At 48.6% G+C, this 14,022-nt stretch overlaps 1 protein-coding gene across 3 annotated transcripts in view; it reads left to right on the top strand.

The window, feature by feature from the left end:
• Window positions 1-2,751: 2,751 nt before the first annotated feature.
• SLC41A3 (solute carrier family 41 member 3) overlaps window positions 2,752-14,022 on the top strand; it is a 30,346-nt gene continuing 19,075 nt past the window's right edge. For 2 of the 3 annotated variants that reach the window (XM_064156064.1, XM_064156062.1), the window contains exons 1-2: window positions 2,752-2,898; window positions 4,256-4,574. In XM_064156064.1, coding sequence (XP_064012134.1) covers window positions 4,284-4,574 — 291 coding nt within the window. In that variant the 5' untranslated portion in view covers window positions 2,752-2,898; window positions 4,256-4,283. The remainder of the gene's footprint in view (window positions 2,899-4,255; window positions 4,575-14,022) is intronic. The other variant, XM_064156063.1, reaches the window with a different exon arrangement.

The following is a 14,022-nucleotide window of genomic DNA, read 5'->3' as shown; positions in this document are numbered from 1 at the left end:
TAATCCACTTTGCTTCCTAACTCCCTGGCCAAACCTCTGTTCTTCCTTGGGACTGGGGTAAGGTTGAGAAGAGGTGGGGGGAGAAAGCGGAAGGGTGGTTGGAAGCCCCTCCTAGGGACTCAGGTTTCTGGGAGGGCTGTTGTGTTTCTGTATTACCTTTTACCTTGTATATTTCTGTCTGTAACTGTATATACTGTAAATATTTCCCTGGGGCAGTTCAAGGCAAGGTTGGATGTGGCACTTGGTGCCATGGTCTAACCTTGGGCACTGTGGTAAAGGGTTGGACTTGATGATCTGTGAGGTCTCTTCCAACCTTGGTGATACTGTGATACTGTGATATTTCCTTGCATATTATGCTAAGCTGTAAATAATAAGCTTCATTCAATTTCTAGAGCCAGCTGAGTCTAGTCTGGGTGATTTCCAAAGTGGGGGGGGGATGTGGAACACTGAAAAAATGACAGTAAAACATTTTAGCATGAACTTACTCAGCTTCAGGCCAGCCAGCACTTCCTAGGCTGCAGCGAGCAGCTAATCTAGCCTATCTAAAGAGTCACAGGAGCTCTGTTTGCAGTCAAGGTCCAGCCACCGCTGCCTTACGTCAGAGCCAGGATCTCTCTAAACACTGCTGCTGCGCTTCTCAGAAAGTGCAGCTTTGTAGCGCTGCTGAAAGGCAGCCTTCTCAAACATATGGGGGTACTGATTGATAGTAGGCTGAAGATGAGCCAGCAGTGTGCCCAAGGTGGCCAAGAGAGCCAATGGCATCCTGGCCTGCATCAGGAACAGTGTGGCCAGTAGGACAAGGGAGGTTATTCTGCCCCTGTACTCACCACTGGTCAGGCCACACCTTGAGTGCTGTGTCCAGTTCTGGGCCCCTCAATTCAAGAGAGATGTTGAGGTGCTGGAGTGTGTCCAGAGAAGGGCAACAAAGCTGGTGAGGGGCCTGGAACACAAACCCTATGAGGAGAGGCTGAGGGAGCTGGGGGTGTGCAGCCTGCACAAGAGGAGGCTCAGCGGTGACCTCATTGCTGTCTACAACTACCTGAAGGGAGGCTGTAGCCAGGTGGAGTTGGTCTCTTCTCCCAGGCAACCAGCAATAGAACAAGGAGACACAGTCTCAAGTTGTGCCAGGGGAGGTCTAGGCTGGATGTCAGGAGGAAGTTGTTGCCAGAGAGAGTGATTGGCATTGGAATGGGCTGCCCAGGGAGGTGGTGGAGGCACCGTCCCTGGAGGTGTTGAAGAAAAGCCTGGATGAGGCACTTAGTGCCATGGTCTAGTTGACTGGCTAGGGCTGGGGGATAGGTTGGCCTGGATGATCTTGGAGGTCTCTTCCAACCTGGCTGATTCTATGATTCTATACCCACCAGTGATGCACCAGGGCTTTTGGGCTGGGACATCAGGTCATGCTACACCAGCCAAGCAGTTCTGTTATCTTCTGCACAGGGAGGAGCGAGGCCCCACAGAGTGCAGGTGCTGGTTAGTTCCAGGTGGGAGATCCCTTGTAGGATGGTGACATTCTCAGGCTGGAACCGCTACCAAAATGCCCCTGTCAGTCAAGTTCCCCAGGAGACTTTCCACTTGCTCTGTAGATACTTTTCCTCAAAGCTCAGTGGTAAAGTGATAGCAGAATAGATTTATCAGCTCTAAAAGTGTCTTGGCAAGCCTGCTAGCTTTTTTTTTTTACACTTGTGTCCCTTCCCCCCCTTATTTACTACTGGAACCTTCTGCCCAGTCTGAAGGAGGCATCGGTTGCACAGCGAAGACATAAAATTACACCAAGTGAGCTGAAATTTAAGCTTTGCTGTTAGTGCAGTGACATTCAACGGTTAATGTGCACCCTCAACATGCAGCAGCTGCAGGGTTTCGTTACTGTCACTTACAAAAAAACCTTCAACTCCCTTTGGTGTGCCCTGCTTGGAGCCAGAGCTCGCAGGCCTAGAGGCACCATTTTATCAGTAAGAGCCCTTTAGCATAGCCTGGCATCGGGGAGACTTCAGCAGGATATAAGATTGCTCTGGCATTGAGGTATGATTTAATATCCACAATTGTTCTGGAAATTCGAGTTGCATGATTCAAGAGCCTTGCATGACCGCAGCGACTGCAGTGCTTCATGCGGTCTATGTGCTTAAACGTGAGGGATGCTGCAATCACGTTTCTGACCTGCCAGCTCGATACGGGAGGGGGGGAATAAGGACTAACGAGGAGTTTGTCTGTGATTGGGGTGGAGAGAGGCTTTTGCACAAGCTGATTGCAACAACAGCTCGGGCAAGTGCCAAACATCAAAGGAAAAAAACCAAGCAGGCAGAGGAAGCATTTTTCCCCTTCACCTAACTGCAGCCTCCTGCCAGCTCTGCCCGCGCTGGGTTTCAGCCCTCCCGGTGCCATCCGCTGCCGCGGGGCAGGAGGCTCGGCACTTCCCGACGGGGCGGTAGAAGGCACTCCCTGCCCCCCGAAACCTGCGCCCGTCCTTCCGGGAGCTGTTTCCCGAACTGGAGCCGTCCTTGATGCGAGCGCTCCAGGTCCGCCGCCCGTGCCCGGAGCCCTTGCACGCCCCCGCCCCGAGCTGTGCCCCCGGCAGCTGACGTACAGCAGCTTGCAACCATCCCGACGGCGGTGCCGGGCGAGCGGCAGCCGCGGCCCGGCGGAGAGAGGCTGGGCCAGCCGCCCCGCTGCGTACTCCGTGCCGGGGCAGGCCCCCCGACTGCCACTCACAGCGCCGCGCCGCCTCCGCTGCCGGGGGCCGGGCTCGAACCCGCGGCCGTGCGCAGGGCGGGCTCCAGCCGTGGCGCCGCGCCCCAGATGTGGCGCGGAGCTGCCCACCTTCGCATCCTCCCGGCTGCGCCCCCGGCCCTGCGGGCAGAGCCCCGCGCAGGGCACAGCCCCGGGCAGGGCACGGAGCCGGTAAGCGCTGGGGCGGGGGGAAGCAGGGCTGGGTTTCCTCCTGCTGCACAGAGGGACCGCTGCGAGGACAGGCCGAGGGAGCTGCGGTTGTTCCGCTCGGAGCAGAGAAGGCTCCGAGGAGACCTAAACACCGCCTTCGGTACCTGAAGGGGGCCTGCAGGAAGGATGGAGAGGGACTGTTCTAGTGAAGCCGGCAGTGATAGGACGAGGGGCGATGGTTTTAAATTAGAGAAGAGTAGACTTAGATTGGATGCTAGGAAAAAGTTCTTTGCAATGAAGGTAGTTGAGCACTGGAACAGGTTGCCCAAAGAGGTGGTTGAGATCTCATCCCTAGAGGTATTCAAGGTGATGCTCAGGGCAACCTGATCTAGTTGAGGATGCCCCTGCTTGCGGCAGGGGTTTTGAATTAGATGACCTTTGGAGGTCCCTTCCAGCCCGTTTGATTCTGTGGTTTTGTTTTGTCCATCCCTCCTCCCTCTGCTCCCCAGATACTGGGCAAGAAGAGGATTGAGCCCACTAGGGGTGGTGCAGGGGCTTAGGGCATAAAGGGTCCATCCTGAAAATGAGCATCAGAGAACGTCTGCCAGCAGTTAACCTGGGTGAGTGCTGGCAGGAGGTGATGGGGAAAGATTTGGGTCACTGCCTGGTCTAGCAGTGTGTCAGGCAGGATGAACGACAGCGGTATCCAGAAATGAGATGTGATGGCAGGAAAAGGGTAACTGGCAGCAGTTTGCATATTTCTTTTTTCTTATGGGCTGCTGTGGGGTCATGGCAGCTTCTTATAGTCATATGGTGCATGTGTGTCAACTGAGGTGCAAAAGGAAGGGAAAGTATCCAGGCTGGAAAGCTGATCAAAGAATTTTCTTGTTACTGGGGCATGGCGAACGCCTACCTGTGCTCTGCTACGTGTGGTACTTAGCTGTATTCTGCTAGGTATGCTGGCCTTTTGCTGGCCTGCAGGTTGCTAGGATGTGAACTGCTCCTATTTCATGGCAAGGGCTCAGACCTGAAAGGAGTGGGATTCTGCTGAGCTTCACCTGACTCCCAGTGTGAGAGCTCATGGGTCCAGAATTTAGGCTGTATGCAGCACCTTCTGCATCCTTCTGGGCGTTCTCAGAGTGCGAGCCAGGATGCACAGCAAGCACTCTAGCATCAAAATGGGCCTAGGAAGAGATGCAGTTACAGAAAAGGCAAAGTTCACAGTAAACTAAGCACTAGCGTTTGGGTCAGCAGAGCATCTAGGGGTTTAGGAGCAGGTGGTAGTTTGCCTTCAGGTTAGTGGAGGGGACAAGGGGTTTCTGGTCACCGCCCCATCTGATGCCTCTGTTATCTTGTTGTTTCTGACCTTGTTTTTCAGAAAAGCTCTGTGAATCCAGAAAGCCACCATGAAGGTTGAGGAGGTTCGGCAGAGGAGAAAAGAGGGCAGGTCTAGAAATGGAGAGCGACCCAGGCATAAAGGAAAGAGCAAGGGTAAACACAGAGAGAGTCGACTTGGCCATCAGGGGACAGAGGATGTCTCTCTGCACGCACAGCAGAAGCTGCTGGCTGAGGAGAAGGTGGCCATGGCAAAGTCACAGGACGAATCAGCCCTCTCAATTTGCCTGCAGGTGCTCCTGCCATACCTCCTAGCTGGGCTTGGCATGGTCATGGCAGGCATGGTTTTGGATCATGTTCAGGTAAGGGAAGGAAACTGATCTGATGTACCTGGCATAAGACATTTCAGAGGCAGGGAATTTGCTCTTGGGGTGGTAAAGGAAGTTTTGCAGTATGTTCATATGCCAACATGTCCTTCAGAGCTAGCTATTATGTAGTGTTATGCAGCTCTTTGGTGGTTGTATGGCCTTTTTTCTCCTCTGAAGACAAAACACAGTGTGGTGCTAAAGAGCCTGCAAAAGATCCAAGGAATCTATGTAGAAAGATGCAGTCCTGTGCAAAAATCTCCCCTTGGTCCTGGGAAGAGGGTGGCTGAGCTGCAGCCCCAAGGGCTGTGATGGCAATAGCACTTCCCTGCAGTAGATACAGCTGTATCACTTCTGACATAGCTGTGGATGGTCCTGCATCCCCTGCTTCCTTACACAAGAAGCCAGACAGCTCAGCACTGTTAACACTTCATATGACCAGCCTAGATCAGCCTGCACACCACATCATCTTCTAAAGCCTTATATCAGATGATTCAGCTCCTTGAATCTTCTTGTCCCATTTCTGATTCTGTGACAATCTGGACCAGACCTTTTGTCCTATGCAGCAATGCAGAGCTTTAAGGTAGTGGTGATCACCTAATTTTAGTCAGTTTAAAGATGCATTTAATTTCCAAATCATAAACTGCTGTGTCTTTGCACTGTGGGTGACCCTGGCTGCTGTGTGCCTTTTTGTTAACCCTTGTTATTTGGCCAGCTAGCTGTTGGTCAGACTGGCCTGACATGTCTGGTACAGTGGCACTGCCACTACTGTGCTTACACTGACAGCTTTCACAAATCTGGAGCTGTGTTGTTTTGCTATTAACCCTGGGAAGATCTCCTTAACCTACAAGAGCTATAAAGGCTTAAGAGTGGCACAGTATCCTTAACTGACCTTAGCATATGCTCAATATCCAGGAGAATATGTAGTCAGATCAGAAAACACCAAGTCAAATACAGAACCCAGGGGCAAATTACTTATTGTCTCCTCAGACATCATTCTGAGCTTTGAGCAGCCACTTTCATTGCTATTTCTTAGGCTGTTCATGCCTGTGAATCTCTGACATTAAGAGTATGATGCCTGTGTGTGAAATAGGTTGCAGATGAGTTTATGATGTTGGGGTGAGCTTTTTAAATCAATATTCTTCTCTTAGAGTATTGTTTTTCTAGGGAGGATTGAGCCACTAATGTAAACAGGATGTGAAACAAACCTCATATTCTTCTGAAACTGCAAAGATTTAGTTCCTGTGTTATGCAAATAAAGAGCTCACAAAGAGCTTTCACGGTAGTGCTTAGAGCCTGGGAAATTAGTCCATGCAGTATCTGATAGGAAAAGCAATTAGCAGAAGTGACCTTATGTGCATGATCATGGGCTACCTGGGCATGTCTCATCGTGGACTCACTGCTGCTAGGAACTGCCCTTCCCTTCTAAGCCAGTCTACTGCTGTTTCTGCGAGGCAACAGGAGATGCTGTGAGTTGTTTGGCCCCAGGTACTCTCAGTCTCTCCACATAAGCTCTCTTCTCTGCACTTTCCTAGACAGGAGGAAGATAGGAGCAAGGTAAGAAGCAAAAATACACTGTCTGATCTGACAGGAGCAATAGTACTCCAGTAACTAGGAGGTATAATCCCTGAAAAGCATCATCCTCCTATGAGTCTGAGGTGTCAGAATAGCACTGTCTGTTGCCAGCATTGCTGCGTTGTAAGAGCATTCAGTAGTATTCCTGTCCTTTCTTTGCAGGAGGAGAAGGTATGTCTGCTCTTTGGCATTTCTCTCTGGTCTTTCTTTTTGTACTGTGGCAGTGGATGGAGGCCTTAAGTCAGAGTCAGGGCTCGCCTAAGAGGCTTTTTCTGCTTTGAGTCCTGCAGGGCAGTGCTACCTGTTGGCAAGTTTGTAAGCATAAGGATACAGTTTATTTCTCTGCAGACCAGTGCAGCAGCATAACACCGTGGGTTTTGCCAGGATGAGTGGTGCAGCCAGGCAGCTGGGGAGATTGTTTCATGGAATCATAGAATCAATCAGGTTGGAAGAGACCTCCGAGATCATCCAGGCCAACCTAGCACCCAGCCCTAGCCAGTCAACTAGACCAAGGCACTAAGTGCCTCATACAGGCTTTTCTTGAACACCTCCAGGGATGGTGACTCCACCACCTCCCGGGGCAGCCCATTCCAACTAGTGGGTTTTTTTTTCCCCTACAGTTCAGCAGCACTCTCTCTCTTCTCACAACTGATGCAACTCTTTGTGGACAAATATGGTGTGTATCTCTTTACCAGGAAAATATGATGTATCTCTTTGCTGACAAGTCTGGTGTGGATCTTTATCAGAGGCTCTTTAAATGCATACTGAGATCACCCAGTATACACACACAGGTCACCTCAACCAGTTAGCTTCTCTGCATCCTGATTCATTGCTTGAAGGCTTTTTATAGTGCTTGCTTAGAAAGAGGGAGAGAGGGAGCATGATAAACTCATAAACCCTGCCAGACTGGCCCTTCAGTACAGGATGTGTTGCTGCTGAGTTTTTAAATGGCATTTAAGTCATTCAGGCTCATTAATATTTCTTTTACATTAATGTTTCTGCCTGTCAGCAATCTGGTTGGCAGATAGGGTAGCATATAGGACTAGGAATGCACATTATCAAACCTCTGAAAACCTGTGATAGTTGTCTAGAAATTGTACTGTATTTCTTGGAAGCTCCTGTGAGTTTCTAACCAAACTAGGCCTTTATGTGGTCACTTCTCAGTTCCTGCCTGATATGAAGAGGTTAGGTCACGTGTGGTTATTACAGGGTTTTTATTAAGCTTCCTTTTCCAGCTATTGTGAGCTTTTCTTTTTTCCAGTTAGATTAGCTGAAATGTGCTCTCTTGGTAGCTTTTAGCTAACTGGACCATTGTTACATGGAACACGTACACACCAAGCCAGCTGGGAGTGGAGAAGGCTTTGGGGGCTGTACCAAAATACCAGCCTGGAAAGCAGTGAAGGACAGTCTCCCATGAGCTTGTTTTCTACTCTGCCATGCTTGCAGAGAGATGTGCTGTGCCATCTCAGCCTTCTAGGCTTTGGTTTGTGTGAATTCAGACCGAAAGACACGCACCATCCATATGGCTGAGAGCTTCCTCACTTCCCTATTTATCTGCAAAGCAAAAGTTTGTCTTGTTCTATCCAACCTGCCATTGCATTTAGCTCCAAGCTGAGGACCTGGTCATAAGGAGAGAGTCTACAAGCCATCAGTCTTTGTGTCTCTCTGCAGAGCATGTCAGGGAAGGAGTTGATTAGTGCAAAAAGATAAGTAAAGGATGCAATCTAGATGTTGAATTCCAACTGGACTGAGGAAACCTCTACCTTTTGTGCCTGCTACTGAATACTTGCTTTCACTAGCTCACCTTCACTGGGGCATGGTTAGATTTGAACCTGTGCTTGAATAGTGAAAAAGCTCAGTTGCTCAGATTAGGACCTTCCACCTAAAATGGTGCTTTCAGAGTTTTTCAACCATCTGATCCAATTAGTTTGCCCGAATTAGTTATTGTCAAGGAATCCCAACAGAATTCTCTGACTCCCTTCTCCACATGGGTGACTTTGAACAGGACACAAATTCTTTGGCTGTAGGTGGCTGTGACGCAGCTCTGATTCTTGACCTTGTGTCAGCTGTTTGACCACGATGACCAGAGGGTGAGACCCCCCCCACCCCTCTCTCAAAGACAGTGTCTTTCTGGGAGCATGCAGAAGCAGCGTTTCACTTTGGGGCAGGAAGGAAGCCCAGCTCGAAGCATGCTGTGGAAGTGTTCTACCCTTTCTCTCCCTTGCGTGCAGGGCAGTAGCACAGAGCTACCTTAAATAAGCTCTGACTATGACTCTTATCTTGGCCTTTGCAAACTAGCAGAAAGTTGAAGTGATGACAGCAGATAAGGGTGTTAGCTTTTGAAGCTTATTGGCTGGTGCTTTGGTGTGGGTATTTTCTTCCCCTGAAAGCCAGTCATTCAGAGGTATAGCTGGCACCGACTGGTTGTTCTATCCTGCAGAGCCCACGCAGGGGACAAGAGGGGCTGGGGTCTAGAAGAGCAGATCTTCTCTCACCAGCTGGCTCAGCTGTGTCACTCACCTGGGGATGAGCCCTGCGTAACCTTGTCAGCCACGAGAAACGTGGACTTAGGATTTTCCTTGACCTTTCTTCACCTTGAAGGAGAGCAAAACGGATCCTGGTTGTTAACTTCCCACCTCCCCAGCTTTGGGACAGTGAGAAAAGTTCAGCAGTGCTTACGGTGAGAGTGAGGGGCTGGAGCTGGCTCACAGCAGGCTTACATATTAAACCATCGTATCAAAGGCGAGCCGCAGTCGGAGCAGAAGTGTAACCTGAGCAGAAAGGACACTAGTACACTGGAGCAGGCTGAGGGATTCTTGCACGACCTGTCACTCTTCCCCTGCTCTAGCCTGAGCAGGTCTTACTGGTTTTTGCTGAGGTGGTGGGAGCTGAATGGGGTGTGGGCTCGTTTCTGTTTGCCCACAGACATCTCCACAATCCTCTTTTCTCTTTTCTGATTTCCCCCTGGACATAAATCAGAGGAACAGTATTCGTCGAGTTTGCTGCCACCTGGGCTCAACCCAGCTGAAGTAGTTTCAGAGGATATCCTTGCTGCGAGCCTCTGGACGTGCTCTTGGGAAAAGAAGCTAAAAAAAATTGTCATCATTGCTGTAGTCAGAGGAAAAACATCTCTTTTGACTTTGAAGAGAGCTACCAGGAAGATCTGTGTGATGTCCTGATCTCCTATTTGCCTTGCTGAGCATGGGGTAACGGTGTTTGACCATGGTGGTCACCCAGGTACAACTGGAACTGTGTTTCCATGGCAGGAAGCTGAGAGGTTTCACCTGCAAGTTGACCAGGTCAGCCAGTGGATTTCTCCCTGAGACTTCACTCTCCATTGCCTCCCAGATTTTCGTGCCATTCCTTCTGGCTGGCTTGGGCATGGTAGCTGCTGGCCTCTTAATGGATGTTGTTCAAGTAGGTACCTGTGGTTAGGAAACTGTACAGAGAGGGTGGGCGGATTCACTGACCTTGAGTATCTGTGTGGGTTTGTTTGTAATGTGTGTGGTCCTAGCTGCCAGTCAGCAGGATGGCTGTAGGCTTTCCCTCTGCTAGAGTCACACTATCCATCTTCTTTAGATCAGCACATGGGATGTTTGTGGGGTATTGGCTTTCAGGCAGCCTGCCTGACGCTGCCCTCGGTGCGTTAGGTTGGGCGCTCCCTTTGCTGTATCGAGCTAAACACTTGGGTGATGGCTGTTGTGAAGCTGTGGTGGTCAGACTGTGGCATATTCCCCTATTGCATGATAGTATTTCTCTCCTTCAAAAACTGCTGCTAAAGAGATCTGGGTTAGGGTTGTTATTAACTACTTGTCTCACTTAGGGGCGAGGTTGTGCTTTCAGTTCTTTGCAAACAACCTAATGTAATCTCTGCTCTAGAAGGCATTTAGATACTGTGATGAGAGGCATGCTGGCACAGAAAGATTAGCACTGCCTATGACCAGAGTCCTTCTTGGCCAGATTCTGAGGTGGGTGTAAATTCGGAGTAACTTCCATAGACTTCCAAGTAGTGCTGCTGGATTTGCACCGTTGTGCCCACCGCCGGAATCTCGTCCTTCTGTCTTGTCTTTGTACCAGTGGCACAAATAGAAATGCTAAACTTGATTTAATTTGGGCATCTAATGCCAGTGGGTTTACAATTCAAAGAGCTGGCAAAGTTTCCTGAGGAGATATCCCTTGCTCTGTGCTCACTGGAGTACATTGGATTCGCTGGCATTAGTAGCACAGCAGGAGCTAAATATGGGTACTGGAGTGTTTGGAAAGACAATACCTTGCTGGTTTTTTCTTGCATTGGAAGAAAGAAGGAAGGCAGAGAAGCTGAATTAAAGGGAATATGAGGAATATCAAAGAAGGGTTAACCAGAGTGGCACATGCTGTTGCTGTGCTGTGTTTGTCGTCTCCACCTTCTGCTGTGCTTAGGCACAGACCTGTCCTGCAGCATTACAGAAGTTCTCAAACCACTCAAGATGTTAGGTTAATAGTTAGCATTTATCTCAGAGAAAGATAAAGACATGCTACATACCCACTTCATACCCACAGCAGGTGAATCGATCTTTGTCTGAAAGAAATGGAATACTCCTGCTAAGAACTGGGCTCTGTTCAGAAATGTAACAGTCTCCAAACTGATGGAAAACAGAAGCTGTGTATGCCTGTGGTGCATCTGTCCTTTGAATACCAGAGTGCAGTATCTCCCTCGTGTATTTTTTCACTAGACTGTTAGAAACGGGGTCATGCGTGAAGCACAATGGTAGGAAGTGGAGGTTTTGGTGACAGTGTTTCCAACTGTGTTGAAATAGAAGCCATCAGTTCAGCTCCCAGAGGAGGGAGCTAGTGCACTGGCAGTCACAACTAGCATGAGAGAGATGTTAGCGAGGTAAGCTGCTGTGGCATCACCACCCCTATAGTTAAAACCAAGCCCAACAGCTGGGAAAATCCAAAGGTCCAGGTTTGGAGTATTTGCCAGTGCTTTTTTGTCTTGGAGCTGCTTATATTCAGCTTTGGGGCCTGCAGGAGCTAGAAACTCACTGTCTGTTCAGCTAAAACCTGAGACTGTGTTTCTTTGCTTGAGGCAAGGTACCACAAGACTTACACTGATAATCTTGGGGCCCATTGCTAGTGAAACCACAGGCTTTTCTAGTCTAGGAGCCTGGGATATGCCAGTTGGGCTGGCTGAAGAATTGCTTTGTTTGCAGTCACTGCAAAAAAGTCTTAGGAAGCTTTTGTGTCTGCCTTCAACAGGGAGATACATGGGCAAGCTCAAGGCTGGTATCTAGAGCATACATGTGAGTTCATGGTGCTGCCCTTGTTACCTGCAAAATACCTTGAAATGACATGGCTCTGTGCTGAGAGTCCAACTGGCTCTCTTGTTTGCAGGGCTGATGTTGTAAAGACAAGAACATGGTGAAAATTGGTTGGTTGTGTCTTATCAAAGTTTTGAGGATTTTAGCAGTTTGTGATCTGTCCTGAGCAAGAGCTGTTCACCTTACTGCTAAAACAACCCCAAAAACAGCAGTTTGTGATCTGTCCTGAACAAGAGCTGTTCACCTTACTGTTAAGACAAAAACAACCCCTAAACCAGCAATCTGTGATCTGTCCTGAACAAGAGCTGTTCACCTTACTGCTAAAACAACCCCCAAACCAGCAATTTGTGATCTGTCCTGAGCAAGAGCTGTTCACCTTACTGCTAAAACAACCCCAAAAACAGCAGTTTGTGATCTGCCCTGAGCAAGAGCTGTTCACCTTACTGCTAAAACAACCCCAAAAACAGCAGTTTGTGATCTGTCCTGAACAAGAGCTGTTCACCTTACTTCTAAAACAACCCCCAAACCAGCAATTTGTGATCTGTCCTGAGCAAGAGCTGTTCACCTTACTGCTAAAACAACCCCAAAAACAGCAGTTTGTGATCTGTCCTGAGCAAGAGCTGTTCACCCTACTGTTAAGACAAAACCAAACCCCAAACCAACAGTTTGTGATCTGTCCTGAACAAGAGCTGTTCACCTTACTGTTAAGACAAAACCAAACCCCAAACCAGCAGTTTGTGATCTGTCCTGAACAAGAGCTGTTCACCTTACTGTTAAGACAAAACCAAACCCCAAACCAACAGTTTGTGATCTGTCCTGAACAAGAGCTGTTCACCTTACTGTTAAGACAAAACCAAACCCCAAACCAGCAGTTTGTGATCTGTCCTGAACAAGAGCTGTTCACCTTACTGTTAAGGAAAAACCATACCCCAAACCAGCAAGAGAGATTTGTCTAGCCCAGCTGAGTTTAAGGCTCAAACCTAGGTCTCTCATACTATAACAAAAGGATGCCCAAAGGAACAGCCACTTGGATTTCTGCTTCTCAGCTTTCTCTGTGTAGGTCTTTTCTTGCTGGACATTTCCACCTCTGCTCCAGTGATCCTAGGCCAGCTGGTTAATCTGGATTCCAGGCCCTGGACAGTGTTTGGCCCACTCTTCTGCAGTAAAATGAGGAATCAGATTGAAGCTGGACAGTTAGATTTCAAAACAGACAACTCAGGAGGAAAGCTTCTCTTTCACAGCACTGCAGTGGAACATAATCCAAATGAAAGTCACAGATAGAAGCTATCTCTGTCCTTTGTTGATGAAAATCCATGAGATGATTAGCACTAAAAAAGCTTTTCAGCTGCCTTGCTTTTTATAGCTCAGGATCTTTTGATCTTTCTGCTAGCTTGTTCAGGGCAATGGAAACCTTTGAGCTTCCTTAGCTGCTGCCATGGATGGATGCCCTGGAGAGGTAAAAGGACATGGTTGGGACTTTGAGGACAGCGTGAGGAGGGACAGCAGGGCTAGACCACAGCTGGGGAGGCTTAGTGCATCATAACCTCAGATCCAGCTGGCATGAGGACCGGCAGCAGCAGATCATGGGGTAACCAAGTTTCTTCAGAGCTGAGCTTTAGGGCTGCAACTCCATTACAGGAACATGAAGTGGGAAGGTGTCTCTGGCTCACTGTAGTGCTGCAAGGAATGTTTCTGTTCCTTCTGGGCCAGTTTTCCTCTTGGAGGACAGAGACATTTCCTAGACCTAATCCAGGCGTCTTCATTCAGGCAGCTCTGTGCCTGCACAGTTCTGACCTGCTACACTCACTGTCTCACCCAGCTGACAGTCCTGCACAAGGCAGTGACTCAGGGATCATCTGTTTATTCTGTCTCTGCAGTCTCTAACACAATGGAGTCCAGGCTGCTGTGGTATAAATCACTGTGGATGTGTCCTTAGGCTCTCGGTGAGTCACTAATGAGGCTCAAATGAAGGCAATTAAGTCAGCTTTTTTTATTAGTACACTTGTATGGTTCTGTATTAACTGTTCAAAGCCTTTCAGTGTAATTATATGCAAGGCAGAGTTTCCAAAAACCATACCTCATATGCTGAAACTTAGCTTATGGTGTCTTGAGACCTGTAAACTTCCCCAAGCACACAAGAATTGACAGAGCAAAGTCCTGTTTCCCAAAGGTGACATGCACAGGGAAGGCAAAGTTGAGTTTTTCTGTTGCACTTTTATTTTATGTGCAAAATATGCAAGCTTTTAAATATGAACATTGCACACCTGTGCAAGTGAAGTTATTTCAGCTTTTTGCATTGTGACTGTGAAGTTTGTTTGTTCTCCTCTTTCTTTTGAGGATGTCAGAGTTAAGTTCCATTTAACAAATTCAGAGAGAACTGCAGTGTGTCAGATAAGGTGACTGTTCTCTTGCCTCTTACTTGCTCTTACTTAGCTCTGTTATTTTGAAATGTGACTCTTTGAGGTCACCACTGCCAGGAAAAGTGCCTTTTCTCCCCCCCTTATTATTGCTAGTAGTGGTTTGTCTGTTATCTACACCTCTGAAGAACATCTTGCACCAGATACTCAGGG

The sequence above is a fragment of the Pogoniulus pusillus genome, chromosome 16, assembly GCF_015220805.1.
Source record: "Pogoniulus pusillus isolate bPogPus1 chromosome 16, bPogPus1.pri, whole genome shotgun sequence".
Lineage (NCBI taxonomy): Eukaryota > Metazoa > Chordata > Aves > Piciformes > Lybiidae > Pogoniulus > Pogoniulus pusillus.
This window is presented reverse-complemented; position numbering and strand designations above follow the sequence as displayed.